Source organism: Aythya marila, assembly GCF_965140915.1.
Source record: "Aythya marila genome assembly, chromosome: 11".
Classification (NCBI taxonomy): Eukaryota; Metazoa; Chordata; class Aves; order Anseriformes; family Anatidae; genus Aythya; species Aythya marila.
The window spans coordinates 1,754,254-1,769,857 of NC_139052.1; the positions used below are offsets into that span (position 1 = coordinate 1,754,254).

Genomic DNA, 15,604 nt, shown 5'->3' on the forward strand with positions numbered 1-15,604 from the left:
TTTATGATATTTTTAATGTACTTATAAAATGCACACACACACACAAAGCGAATGTCCCCATCACCTGGTCGTGCTGTTTTTATATATTCAGTTTTTGTTCAGGAGTTGCAAGCAATGTGAGGGAAGCAGATTAGCAGAAGTCTTAATGAAATCAGTCAACTAGTATATCCCAATTTCAGCACAATTAAAAACACAAACACAAATTTACACTGTTACTATGTCTGAGCAGAAACCAAATTTGAGAAATACCTGTTTAAATATATATACACGTACATATTTTTAATAACTTGTGAAATTAAGAACTTGAAACAGAAACAATATAACAACAATTTTGAAGAATGGTTTTGTTTTGTTAATATCAGAGCTTTCAGGTGCACATAACTGCACAGTATAAAATACAAAGCAGTAATTCAGATTTCAGATCCAGCCTTTAAATGATGAGCTCTGTTGTTCCCAAAAAGCTCCTCTCTGGATTAAGCATCCAGGGAAATCATTTAAGCAAAGTAGGAAATAGGATGTTTAGTAAAACCAACTATAAATAATTTGGCAAGAAAGAATTTTAGAAGCTATTACAAAAGTCTTCTCTGTGTCAAACATTTGTCATTCCAACATAATTAACAACTGCATATCAAGAGGTGTTGTCACAGCATGAGAAGAAAAAAATATATGCATCATGAAAGGTAGACTTTTTTCTTACTACTGCAATGTATTACATACTGCTAGCATGAAAAACAAATCAACTCAAAGCAAAACAAATAACAGAATTCTGGTAGATATCCTCTGCCATTGACTGCAATACCACTGAGGTCAATGAGGTTTTAGGGATGTAACTGAGATCAAAGTTTGGCATGAAATCTGCCTATAACGTTAATTTTTTCCCCTAAGGCTATTGTAATTAATATATCACAAACTTTATTTGACCGAGTCAAGAGAAATATTTTCTACACCAAAATTACTGCTTCAGTTCAGTCATTTCAACCTAAAAATTCAGTTACTAAACACAGAATATTGGATGTTACTGTAGAGCAACATCCTTAATCAGGTCAAAGAGTTCCAAGGAAAAGGTCCGAAGTCCCTGTTTAGAGAGAAACGTAAAACAACAAAAAAGAAATACCACAGCAAAATTCTTCAGCGCTTGGTGTCAACCACAAGTACTACTTAAGTAGACTAGGTGAAAAAAGTTCAGGGTAAAAAAAAAAAAGTGAAGTAAACTAGCATTCCAGGAGTTAACAAGGGACCAAAACCTTCCACCACAAGCAGGGGTGCCAGGGAGCAACCAGAGCCCACGGGGCAGTACTGCCTCCCCTGGAGACACTGCCTCACGGCGATTAAAACGAGGGTGTCAATTTCATAGGGAGTGCAAAACCCCGGAATAAAAAAAAAAAAAAAAAAATCTCTCGCTGCAGGTAATGGGATGTGTGTGGTTTCTGTTCACGTTTTTTTAGCACAAAACATAGAAATGGGGCAGAGCCCGTTCAGGGCAGGAGGCCTGGCCGTTAAAAACGACACCTCAGCGTCTGGGCTGCTAAGATGGTCCCGCTCTGCTGCTGCTCACAAGAAACGGGGCAAAGCCCTGAGCTGGAGGCAGATGAAGGGCCAGGGAGGTGTGCGAAGACCTCACAACTTCAGGCCGCAGTGAGGACACGGTTCTGTGGGAAGGAGTCAGTGAGCCAGACAGACAGCTAGTCAGCCAGTCAGTGTGTCTGTCAGTCAGTCCATCAGTCTGTTAGACAGACAGACAGTCTGTCAGCCAGACCGCGCTGCCCACAGGCCCGCGCGTGCCGTTGCTAAGGCCCCTTAGCAACCGCTCCCCGCCACCGCCCTGCCGCTCACGTCCTTACGTCCCCGCACTCCGCGGCTGCCGCAGCCCGGCACTTCCGTTCCGGGGCCTCGGGGGGCCGCGGAGGCCGCAGCGGAGGGAGCGGCGAGGCGCGGAGCGGGGCCGGGCCGGGCCCTGCGCGGGTGAGGAGCGCCGCGGGGCCGAGGCCCGCACCTCGCCGCCCGGGGCTGGGGAGGGAGCGCGGCGCGGGGCAGCTCCAGGCCACGGCCGCCCTCCGAGGCCTTTGCGGCCTCCGCGAGGCCGGGGCAGGCGGTGGCAAAAAACCTGCGAGATTTAAATTCCGAATTGCAAGCAGGATGCGGAGGGAGACCCCCGCAAGTGATACTTCCCGGGTTTTGGAGATTAACTACAGATGGAGTGGTTATTTGCATTCTTGCAACTTGCTGTCTGAATCAGGATTTGGATCTTACAGATGGTGTAAACTGCATTGTTGTCTTGTTCTTTTTTTCTTTTTTTCTTTTCTTTTTTTTTTTTCCTCCTTCTTTGGAGAAGTCTGCTGTACATATTGTGAAGTAACATTTTGAACAGCTGTTATTCTGAGACAACAGAGGTTTTCCCGTGCCATTTCAACAGCACAGCTCTTATCAGTAGCAACAATGAAGGTGTTTTGGGGCATCACAGTTAAACGCTGCAGTTCTGTAAGGCATCCTATCAAAAAGAATCGGTTTGCAGGTAGGGAATGTCTGTCAAGTTACAGGGCCTTTTTGCTTCTTGAGGATAATTATACATGTTAGTAGAGGCACAGCAAGCTATCACTGAGACATAGTGGATGTTTCTCCCTTGGCTTTCTCTGAGATACTTAAAGGCAAATTGCACTAAAGAATCTGTATGCTTTGGTGTTTTTGGTATGATTTGGTGTTTATTGTAATGGCCATCCCTGATCTTTCGAAAGTTAAAGCTTGTCACTGGAGCAGGGGGAGATACCAATGCATGCATAAGTATTTATTTTTACCAGAAAATAGCAACTAATTTTTCTGGGATTAGTTAATTTAAATTTATAATGGAAATTAGCTATTTTGTTTTTGTTGTATGTCAAGTAAATTACATTTGTTTTTATCTAAACAATTCATTTTGGATCACATCTCAGGAATTATTGTTTGTTTTTGTCAAGCATAACTGTTTTGTTAGATCATTTCACAAGCGTGATTCCTGACATAAAAGGCAATGTAAAGTAGCCATAAGCAAATATGAGGGATGACTGCTTTCATTGTAAATGGTGCAGCACCAAGCGCAGAAGGCAGTTCATAACTGCTGAAGGCTGCTCAGGGTCATGAATATGGACTGCTTTGAAGACCAGGGAAGACCTTGAGTAACCTAGTCAAAAGGGTTTCACTAAAGCTGTGCCTGAAAACACAAACCTCTGCACAAAGCAATACTGATTCCACCTGGATCAGGTATACAGTTGAGATTCTGATATGTTATTCAGAGCACACAGAGAAAACGTTACGCCAGCCTCAAAGGGTGAGACAATGTCATGAAGAAAGCATGAAAAAAAATATTCTGTCAGTGTTATTAAATCAATATGAACCTGCAGAATGAATCTAGACTGTCAGCACTTACTATCTAGGATACGGAGTACCAAAGCCATGTGTTTGCTTTTGCAAAAATTTTTTCAGCCTCAAGCCTTGCTCCTGGAAAGCTTCTTTTATCTCACAAAGCTCTGTCAAGAGGGATTTCATTCAGGTAGTTTGGCCTGCAAATAAAACACAATAAAATTCAGCATAGAGATCCAAGTCTGTGTAGTTAACTTATCTCTTATGGCTTTCTGTCCTGTAGACATTTAATTCCTTGTCAGTAGTCATACTGGTAAGTAATGGAACTGCTCATGCAGGTAACAATTGTCAACCAGTGCTTTTACAAGCTTTTAGACAGGTCCTACCAACAGAAAAAAAATATAATTCTGCACAAGTGAACAGAATTAGTTATCTGGGTAAAATTATGAATGTATGTACATGTACATTAAGAACACAGAGCTCACGTTCTTTCTAGCTGTGTACATTATGCTCTCCTGAAATCTGTTTGAAGTTCTTGGTACTATAATAAGTGAACCAGATTATTTTTTCTTTTTCTGTTATAGAAAATACCTTTAAGTATTTTTTTGTTAAGTAGGATCATATAGAATCATTTCCTATAAATTTGTGCGTAGTATAATGGATTTTTATTTAACAGGTACATCATATCGTCTGTTTCATCTAAGCATGTCTTTAAATTCATCTACGTTTTTGAATGAAGAAAACGCTCAAGGACCAAAAAGAAATAGAGAATGTTTGGGAAGTCTAGAATCGCAGACTCCATCATCATTTCAAGATAACCCACTTCAACAATTACAGTTGGCATCACATAAAGTACTTGAAAAGGCACAAAAAAGTGGGAGATCAAAATGCCCACGATGCAATAGTTCAAGGATGTTTTACTGTTATACATGCTTTGTTCCTGTTGAAACTGTCCCTACCAAAGAAATTCCGACTGTGAAGGTTAATGTTTCTTATGCATCTTTTCTAATATTCTTGTGCCTTTTAGTTACCAGGGATGGAGAACAGACTGTCCCTGACTATTTCTTTTCTGATTCAATCTTTATGAACAGTAATCTCTAACACAGTAGTGGTAATATATGAACAAGCTGCAGTTAGATAAAATTACTGTATTTGAGGAATTACATGTACAAGCACTGATAACGTTCCACTCTTCCTGTAAATGTTTATGTACCTAATATATAGAAGATAAGCTGAAGTCACTCAACGTCTCATGCAAATGGCCGTTTACAGTTAGTTTTCAAGTTTCTTTACCTTCATTCTTCAGTTTATAAGAACACTGGCCAGAACACCATGCATTGTGAACAAAAGTGTTATTTGTTCATAAACAAGAATAAATGTTACATAAAATGTGTGCTAGAAGGCATATCTAAATGTCATGGTTATAATTCAGATAACCGCTCTTAAAATATAAATAAGCATAACAATCTTCAGTTACAATATCTGGGGAAACCATCAAAGGTGATAGATATATGTTTTCCAAAATCATTTAGGAACTAAAATGCGTTTTGAAGACACTACTCTGAAAGTGTTGTGAAAGAACTTTAGAAGTACTATGGAAATTGGAGCTATTGGCTTTAGGTATGTTTCAATTAAATGGCTGTTTTTGTGATAAGTTGAATACCTAATACAGATGAGTATTCATATTTAGGATCATAATATTGCTAAACTTAAGCCCGTATTTTGTTTATTATTTGATCCTATTTCTAGGGCTTTTAACCACACTACTGTTGCAGTGTTCCAAATTGCATTCATTGCGTACTTAGGTATTTACATGAATTGAGAGAAAGTAACAAGTGAGTCTTGTTGCTTGTCTCTAGTTTAGTTCTAAATTGACTTAAAAGTATCATGGTAAAACTATTTAAAGGAAATACATTAATTACCTGCCCATAGGATTTCTCCTGGATTTTGTATAAGCTTTTGTGTATACATATGTGATCATAAATATTTTTCTTTCTTACTGTAGTTACCTTTGAAGATTGACATTATTAAACACCCAAATGAAACAGATGGCAAAAGCACCGCTGTACATGCTAAGCTCCTGGCACCTGATGATGTTACTATCTATAAATACCCTTGCATTCCAGAATACAAAGAAAAAAGACATGAAGTAAGAAATTTCATATAAATAACAAGTGAGATATTAACTTGCATTTATATGCTAATTTAAATTGAAGTTAATCTGAAATCTAAGATTTACACATCCAATCCATTATTATTTGACTACATTGAAAAGAAAAAAGTGTATGTATCTCAAAGAGATGTTATTTTCCTCAAGGAATGAGACATCAAGGAAGGAATAGTTGGTACAGAGGCAGAGAGATGAAAAAAAAAAAAAAAAAGCAGAAAGAACAATGGACAAGGCAGGCAAAAATGAGAAGAGACTACAGTGACTTCATATTCTGGGCTTTCCAAGCCACAGATTCTGAATGCCACAAGAAGCTACTGAAAAAAAAAATGAAGTAAAGCAAATCACTTTCTGTTGTAAAGCATTTGTGGGACCTACAATAGACAGAAGGAAAGAAGAGATTATTTCTTCTGATCTAGAATCTATGAATGAAATCAAGGTAGAAGCTGTTCTTTATGGCCTTCTTGCCCCATATATTGCAGCAACAAGTGAAATAGAGCTCCTTCAGATATGACGCCATTCGTTGTCTTTGATGAAAAAACTTGTACAGAAGCATTAGAATTGGTACTAAAGGCACAGATGTGACACTTAATTAAAAATGTATGATGTCTTTACTCTTTATTTGAATACCATCCTTTATCCTTTTAGATGACAAAAGATAAAATATTTCTAAAATATTACAATATTTGAAAAGATACTCTCCTCTTCTACTTAATGTTTGTGGGTGGGGATGGAAAGTTTCAGTGCTTCAGTGAAACAATTCCTAGTGTTCTATTAGCATACTAGATTTTGGTAATACTGAGATTTTTTTTGTTTTCTTCATTTAGATAGCACTTATCTTTCCTGGCTCCAATTCAGTTTCAGTAAAAGATATTGCTTTCCATCTCCAAAAACACAGTAAGAAAGCTGTTTGTGACAATGACGATGACTGTTCCAGAGAGCCATTTCTTAAGCAAGCAAAAATAGAACCTAAAGAAGAAGAAAACCTAAGTGAATTTATCGCAAGCAACAGGAATGAAAGCACTGGACTGAAGAAAATAATATTTATTGACAGTACTTGGAATCAAACTAACAAAATAATAACTGATGAACGACTTCAAGGTAATAAATAAATAAGTAGTTACTGCTATAGTAATGGTTTAATGAAATACCTGTGTATGTAAATCATAAATGATATGAAGATGATAACAAATAATACAAATCTTATAAATGCAGACAATCGTATGCTGGGCTGCATCAAAAGAAGTGTAGCCCTTAGGTCAAGGGGGTGATTCTCCCCTTCTGATCTGCCCTGGTGGGACCCATGTGCAGCACTTCCCAGTACAAGAAAGACATGGACCTGTTAGAGCGGGTCCAGAAGAGGGTCACAAAAATGTTTAGAGGGCTGGAACACTCTTCTGTGAAGACAGGCTGAAAAAGTTAGGGTTGTTCTATCTGGAAAAGACAGAACAGTATGGAAAGAGCAGCCTTCCAGTTCCTAAAAGGGGATTACAGGAAAGATGAGAGGGACTTTCTGTCAGGGAGTGTAGTGATAGGAGAAGGGGTAACTAAACTAAAGAGGGTGGTTTGTAAGCCTGCATTCATATATGAAGTAAATCTAGCTAATCGTACTGCAAGAAAAAGCAATTGAGTCCATTAATCTTAAAATCAGATAGCCTTAAAAACTTTGACAAAAAATACTTTTTTATCTTCTTGGAAAAGTGGTATAATGTATCTTTAGAAACCAAACCAGTTGCATTAAAAGCAGGAAATACTTGAAAGTTGGTAATGTCTAGGATTGATTATTTCATTACAAGTGATCACTAGACCAGAAGAGGAACAGTTGCATCTAATGTTAATAATTACTTTCTCATGAGAGTGATGAAGCATATTGGCAACATCAAGATGGCTGTTACAGGAACAGATTGCTTTGGTATTTTTTCTGTAAATTTGATTCATTTTGTATTAGCAAAATGTCTTACTTTATTAGCTTGTTCTCTTGTACAAGGCTGAATCATAGATCTATTTTTTTGTTGTTTGCTTTTTTAAGTTTCTGTGCTTGCTTTCATTTCTTCAAGAAAGTGGTAGCCTTTACCAGCACTAGGGTTTCTTGAACTAGTCAATGTCCCAGTCCACTATATACAAGCTGTAGGGACAAAGAGGTGACTGAAGGCTCAGAGAGGCTTCAGCACATATGAAAGCCTTACAACTTAGATGCATTTTGTTGATAAGTCTCTTAGATGTAAAATAAGTGACTAAATATGATTAATGCAGGATTAACAAAACTGTAAGCATTCAGTTATTATTACAGTGGAGGGAGCACAGGGACTATTTTGTGATAATAGGACGCAGCATATGGGAAAAAACAGAGGTGTAAGGTAAGGTGGAAGATCACTCGAAAAGGTATTGCCTGCTAGAAGATACAGGAGAATAATTTTGTAAGGGAATGTAGGTTATATTCAGTATCTAACCAGATTTAAAAGTATTACCATTTTGGTTGATCTCAGATACACAGAAATATTCATTTCTAATGAGCTTAAAGTATGTGGTTGCTAAAAAAGCAAAACCAACATGTTGATTTCCCCAGTAGTTCAAACTTTCTTATGAACAACAAGTGTTTGTAAGAAAACATTGCCTTTGGCTATACAGATACAGTACAGATGACAGAAACATGCTTAGTAAACTGTAATCCTTAAGCCCCTCTATTTTTTTTTTCTCTAAAACTCCTAGAATTCTGTGTTTGAAAGTAACTGATCGTGCATTTGTTACATTCAGTAGCATCAGTGGTTTTGACTTCAGTGAACCTATGCTTATATTCAAACCACAAATAGGTGGGAATTTACACTAGAGGAATCATCCCCTAAATTCAGTTCACTGCTGTTGAAGTGAAAACTTCACTGGATTCTATGAAAGTTTTCACTTTGATTAGGTCTGAGACTTCACTTCTTTTCCTTCATGCATAGTGGAATAAGGGCTACCCTTATTCAAAGTAAGGAAAGGCATGGAATTAAACCTTTTTAGGGAAACAAACAACAAATATAATTTATACGTATACATATTATTATTTACTAATTATTTACTATTATTTACTATACATACGTATAAAATACTTATGTATAGTAAAATAAGATGCAATAATTAGATTACCTTATTTTTCATTTGGACTTTACTGAAACTTCTGTCCAAACTTACCTGTCCGTAACCTCCAAGCACAGACCATAATGTTTTTACTTACACTATTACTTATACCAAGCCACCCCATGACACAACCTTCATATCTGATTTTAATGTTTAGAAACAGATAAATTTTATAACACAATTATATTATTATTGCCTGGTGTATATGCTATTTCTTTATCTCATTGTCCACCCTGTATACAGAGTGATTACATATTAAAGTGTTTTTTGGTTTAAATAGTATATGCATTTTAAGGAGCATAAAAATGAAGATAATTGTTTAAAATTCATCTGATTAATAAAAACATTTACAGACTGCAGTAGATAAAAAAAAAAATCATATGCCATACACACCAAGTTTCCTGCTTTCATCTCAAGTGGAAATACGTCTAGTTTCTAATAAAATTAATGACCAGATTCTGTCATTCTTTCTTCTGAGTAATCCCAGGGACATTACAGTTACTTAACAAACATTAATTACAAGAATCTGGCTTTTAGCAAACAGATATTTCTCTGAGTTCAGCAAAACTGACAGAGATTGTTTTATACTAGAAAGTTACTAACTTTGCAAGAGATGAAGTTAATCATTTTATGAATACTAAGTCTTTGTAGGTGTGAGATTCACTTTTGCCATCCGATCAGACCCTGCATCCAAACTGCAGTTTCCTAAATGCTGTGAGGCTGAAAGAAGCAAAATAATATCCTGTAGGTTTTACTTGCAAGTCTGGGGACTGTAACCAAATTTTGCAGCGCTTTCATCAAATTTCAGAGTGGTGCATGAAGAAGGATAAAATGATCACCCTCATTTTTCAAACAAAAATGACAGTAGAGGGAGGGAAATTATTTACATTAAGGCATCTAGCAGGCTAGCAGCAAAGCCAAAACCAGAAGAACTGAAGGCTTTGCTTGACATCCTGTCTACCAGTCCATTTTGTCTTACGTGTCAGTATTTTTTTCTTAATAGGGTTGCTACAAGTCGAGTTGAAAACAAGGAAAACTTGCTTTTGGCGTCATCAGAAAGGAAAGCCAGATACATACCTTTCCACGATAGAAGCAATTTATTACTTCTTTGTGGACTATCACCAGGAGGTTTTGAAAGAGAACTACAAGGGACAATATGATAACCTGCTTTTTTTCTTTTCATTTATGTACTCAATGATTAAAAATGCCAAGTGTTGTAAAGGAAAAGAATAAATTAAGATGTCTCTGTCTATAGGTAACATTTTATTTTGTTTCTTTTGTAATGAACTGAACACATGTAACTATTTTTATCTTACTGAAATGTGGAAATAGATTGTACTGTTAGAAATAGATATAATGCTGCTTCAAAAGCAAGCAAAAGACCTCATGTCAAACACACAAGACTGTAGAACTACTTAGATGAGCAGTCTGATTAAAATTACTTAAAACACTCATGCTTTACTAAATACTACTGTGTTTGAAGCTCAGACCTCATCTGCTAATTGCTAATCACAATGAGTATTTCATGAGATGGAGATTGGAGTACTTGGCCCTCATCCCATAAGGATTTCCCTAATTAAAAAAAAAAAAAAAAGTAATTATCATGCTAGCTTTTTTATTATTAATTTTGTTTCAGATGCTTTGTGTGTTTTACCCAGTAAGTCTGATTTCAGTTTTGTAACAATAAACCTTACTGAAATGATTAGGATGATACTTAATTGGGGTTAGGGAATGGCAGAAAAATGAAAGGCAACATTAAGTGAACAGAGTATAATTGATGCACTTTGTGATGATGTACTTAACTGTGGGAAATCGTTCTAGTAATAGAAAAGAGTCATCTCTTTAAACATTATTGTGCGTGTGTACACAAATCACAGCACATGATTGCTGTATTGCCATCCACATACCGTTATATTAAGAGTACTCTCAACTTCTGGATAATTTTAGGCTTCTTCAAACAGCATTTAAGCTTTTATTAAGTAAGATTATTATAGACATTATTATTTTGGGAAACACTAACCTCTGTCATTATGGCATATCATAGTAAAATTTTGTAGAAGCCACATGCTTGTATTCTAAGCAGCAGAAAGGGCTCATTGCATTGTTGGAGTTACCTGAAAATGTAGATATTTTTGCAGGACCTAAGACAAAGCAATTTAAAGAGACAAGAAATATGAGAGACGGTGGTTCTGACCGCAACATTTCTGACAGGACTTCCTTAAATTAGGCAGACCATGAATCTGCAGTGTTACTTCTTTTGCAGTAATAATGCAGATTTGCACAGCATAAATAAAACTTCAGTTGTGCTGATTTTAATTTTGGTTGGTATGTGTAGCACTGCTGGCAGAGTTATCATGTGTGAATGTAGTTATGTGTGTGTGCCTTTGCCAGGCTCTATCAGTACAGGTAATACTGGCAGAGGTAAAAGACCTAAGTTACACCTTTACAAGTAGAGTTTTATAAATAACATTTTATCATGCTAAATTTATCATGCCAAAAATTTATGTTGGTAAAAATTCTAGCCTTAAGATAGCAAAAAATGTTTGATTACAGGTACAATGTAAGATGGATAAATATTTTGGAATACTGTTACTGAAGAAAAACTAAATCTTGTCAAAGTGACCCAGATTAAAAATAAAATTTTGTTTTTTTTAAACAAAATTTGCAAAGTCTTTGATTGTTTTCCTCTACAAATCTGGCTATATTACCATCTGTAGTATACTCTCCAGGAGAGTACCCTCTCAGCCTGGTAAACATAGAAACACTGCCTTGAAAAAACTTCAAGAAACTATTTTTACACTTAGCGTTCCATACAGGCTTAAACAACTGATTCAATGCTTTTTTTTAATGCTTCAAAATATTGAAGAAATCAAAGTAAACATTGCTTAAAACAAGCTACAGATTATATACTCTTTGTATAAGTTGTACTTATCTTCGGATTCGTAATCGCATCTGCACAAGTAAATGCATATAAAAATGCGATTCAATGAAAACCAAAACACATCTCCCCTGTTTGCAAGAAGAAACGCTAGTTAAGTTATATGAGTACATATGAAGCATGCGAACTACAACAGGACTACAGGGAACACAGACTTGAAGTCAGAAAAAGAGCACTTAAATTGTATATGTGTTTGTGTGCATGTATATATAGATATATATATGGCACAACTGTAATGTGAGTTCATATGCCAGGCAGTGAGAAAAATCAGTCATGTCTCAGTGCTATTGAAACAACACATTTCTTATTCATTTAGTTATTACTACTGGGTTATTTTGGCTTTTTACAATGATTAATACTATTTCCTTTGGTATGAATTTTGATAGTCTTTTGACATTTCCATCTGTTCTTTTATTAAAGATTGCTGTAATATTTTTTAAAAATCATGCAACTGATTTTAAATCACACAAGCTTGAGGAGGAAACTTTCACCCACATTAAGCGAACAAAAATAAAATGAACACACTGACCTAATGTTTTACAAGAACCAGAGAGAAAAATCTTGGGGGAAGGGGAAGTTACTTCCAAGACATATTTCCCTGAAAACATGTTTTTTTATTTAAGGAGTAGAGGTCAGATAAAAGCTTATATAAGCTGTTCGTTGTTACTTTTGGAAAACAGTTTCATACCGTTAAAGATGGCTTCCAAATTTAAGTTTTGTATACCTCTTTATTTGAGCAATGGGAATTAAGAATCTATTCCAAAAGCAAATTAATTTTAATTCTCGGGTGAAATCAATGTACAGAAGAGATTTTAAATCTGGACGCTGTATCCAAGAACTGCGTTCAGATTCTTTCTTCCATTGTGACTCTAGCATTACACTGAGGTTCTTCTCATACCAAATGATACATCTAATATCCATAATTAATTGCCTATTGATTCCTGTGATAACCTTTTATAAGGGCAGGAAGGTAGTTATTGTCACTTCTGCTGCAAATCTGTTCTGTCTGAGCAGCAGATGTACTTTTCCCTTCTTCTGCTCTCCCCTCTCTAAAAAGATTTAAAACTTCTATTTAAATTCAAAACTGGTACAAGCCAAACCAACGAAGTCATCCACTTCACACTGAAAATGTCTCAATACCTCTTACACATTTTTCCAGCTGTTAGATTAACAAATGGTTTTGTTCCACCAAATGAAAGCAATCAAGTGGTTAATCCTTTCAAGTGCAATTAGCAGCACTGACCTCCCTGTTCTTTAAAATGAGGGTCATGGGGAGGTAAAGGCCAGTTCTGGGCCTTTCCTTTCATATCAGAATACCCCTTCACTAACTATCTCGTCTGTTTCCAAAAACATCAGAGAGCAAGGGGGAAAACAGGCTTCTACTTCCATTAGCAGTAACTTAAACAGCCATAAGTTACAGGGGGAGGAAAAGGAAGAGCATCTCTATCTATCTCTCTTCACAACAGAAGACATCTGGCCTCCTGTGGGGAGGCCCCAGATAACAAAGAACCTGTCATTACAAACCTCTGAGATGTGTTCAGAGAGCCATTTTACCTGCAGTCTGGCTCATTCATTTCCTGCCACTGAAGCCATCTGCTTTTGCTTATTGTGGGTATTATTGTTCTTTGTTTGGCCAGGAGCGTGAAGTGGTTTCACTTTAACATGCCTGTATGCTTGGTCAGAGGGAAGATTTAATCCTTTTCTCAAAATGAATAAGAAGGAGCTCAGAAAACAATTCCTTTCCTGGAAGGCAGCACAAAAGTCATCCAAACCTAGGTTGAATAAAGGGTCATGGCAGTGCATTGGGTAAAGATATACCTAGATGGAAAAGAGATGACAACTTTGAATCTACAGCAAAAACCTTCCAAAGAACTTGTAATCCTACCTGATTTAAGTCCTTTGCCACTGCTTCTGGAAATTTTTTTTCAGGTCAAGTCCATTAGGTTTTCACATGTCACATAGGCTTCTTTAGCTCCAATTGCACAGTTATGAAGTAATCCATTCTTACCTTCCTTTTACATTGAGTTTCAGTATTTACACTCAGGCTTTTGTCTTAATGCTTTGCTTTAAAAATCATGTCTTTCCTAGTAAGCAAAGATTGTATAAAACAGAAATTGGCCTGAAAATCCACCCACCTAACCCTGTCTTTGAGAGTACCAAAATAAGGGGAGGAAAAAAAATGTATTTTCCCATCTCTTACCATAATGTAGTTACTACACTCTCAGGTACCATTAACTTCTGCATCAAAGTATTTCAAAAAGTTGTGCATCAGCTGAATTCATCCAAATAGTTTTGCAACAAAGCTTAATGGTGACTGTAGCAATGTTAAAACAGGAAAGCTTTCCCACTAAAATGAAAAGATTACATGACATTAAGGTGCTGATCTATTGATAAGCAGAATATGAGGTTACCATTAAGGTAATGAATGACTCAACATAATCTCTAAAATGTTATCCCTTGTCTCAAGAGACATTATTTCAATGTAATCCTAATGCTTTCAAATTTTGTCATTAGTAAGAATGCTGATTTTGACTGGTGACACTTAGTAATACCAACATTCAAAGTATTTATGTGAAAAAAATACAGCATTCTTCCTGTTCACTTGTGATCACATATATGTATTCCTGCCATTTTTAGATGGCTTCTGAAGAGAAATCAGATGCTGTAGAATTTAAGTTGTGTAACACATTAAACTTTAAAAACACCTATAACAGTGTGATTTCTTTACCACTACCTGCCAGATGAAAAAATATTTCTTAAGTGTCGCAGCAGGAGGTGGGAACTGCTTCTGTAACGCAAACCAGACTTTGTATTCTCACATCACTGAAAATGGAGATCTTTGTCTAACCTCAGCAATAGTGGTGATATCATCAGATTCAAATCAACTATGACTTTACTGTTAACTTTTCAGACCAGTGGTGTTGCAATGGAACGTTTAGAAACGTAACACAGAAAAGCAGACAGAACCTATCAGTATTCCTGAGACTGAGTTACTACTCTACCCATGATCCCATGTGCTCCACTTTCCCCACCTGTAATGTTAAGTCTCAGAATAACATCTCTGCTTATATAATATTGGTCCCATAAGACAGTTGAATCCAGCATGGAACCTAAAGGCTAAGTGTTACTTCAAAGGTTCTGATGGCAAAATTTCTATTTCCAACACAGGAACAGAAGAGCTATACAGAAGTATACATATATGTATATAATCATATTTATGCACGTATCTCATTTCTAGTGATAAATATGTTGGGACAAAGGCTACAGATTTTCTTCTACGCTACTAATGTCTTAGGGAACATGAAAGATGAAGCAAAAATGAAGTATCAGAGATAGCAAGATGCAGGGATAATCTGTTACATATAGAAAACAAGTATATACTTTAATTAGATACAGTCACATATCTGAGGCATGCAGATGAATAGCCTGCCTAGGAATTCATTTGTAAAGTTTGAATGGGCTTTTTTTTTTTTTTTTTTTAAATAGTTGTATACAAGCAGAGTGCTGGATATGCCTCCAAACAATACACTGAAAACAAGTGATATTTCATACCTTTTAACCATTCTGATTATCACTGCTAGTGAGCCCAGTGGAGTTCCCTACTCTTGTCTTGTGAAGTATCACATTTCCTTTGCATCGCTAAACATTGGATTTGGGGAAAAAAGCTGATCACTGTTGCAGAAAACAGCTCCCTGCATGCAGATGATTCAGATGACCTGCAAGATACATCACTGTGAAATAGAAAAGCTGCATTAAACAACATAATATCTGTTTTGAATAAATGCATCATTGTGTAAAAAATGCACTCAGTAATTCATAATTATCTACAAACTCATGTTACAGTGGTAGTAGCATACTATTGGGCGCATTTGGTTTTTCTTTTGTTTTGACCCGAGAACAAACTATGGAAGTTTCTCTTAAAAAACCTTAATGGAATCTTCCAAGTAATGGAAACTGCGCAAAAATCTTATCTTGCAACTTTTCGACCATGATTCAATAAAAAGTTGTAGCTATTTGAATTACATAAAAATACTTGGAACAATGAGATT

The 15,604-nt window shown here is 36.3% G+C and overlaps 1 protein-coding gene across 3 annotated transcripts; it reads left to right on the plus strand.

The window, feature by feature from the left end:
- Positions 1-1,832: 1,832 nt before the first annotated feature.
- Positions 1,833-11,573, plus strand: DTWD1 (DTW domain containing 1). 3 transcript variants are annotated; one of them, XM_082769479.1, is made up of 6 exons: positions 1,885-1,962; positions 2,333-2,512; positions 4,010-4,314; positions 5,339-5,482; positions 6,328-6,601; positions 9,621-11,573. In XM_082769479.1, the coding sequence occupies exons 2-6, from the start codon at positions 2,437-2,439 to the stop codon at positions 9,848-9,850; spliced, it is 1,029 nt and encodes a 342-aa protein (XP_082625605.1). In that variant the 5' UTR covers positions 1,885-1,962; positions 2,333-2,436; the 3' UTR covers positions 9,851-11,573. The 3 variants fall into 3 exon arrangements, with proteins under 3 accessions (XP_082625606.1, XP_082625605.1, XP_082625604.1); XM_082769480.1 differs by lacking the exon at positions 2,333-2,512 and having other exon boundaries at positions 1,833-1,962; positions 9,621-11,571; XM_082769478.1 differs by lacking the exon at positions 1,885-1,962 and having other exon boundaries at positions 2,042-2,512.
- Positions 11,574-15,604: the final 4,031 nt, after the last annotated feature.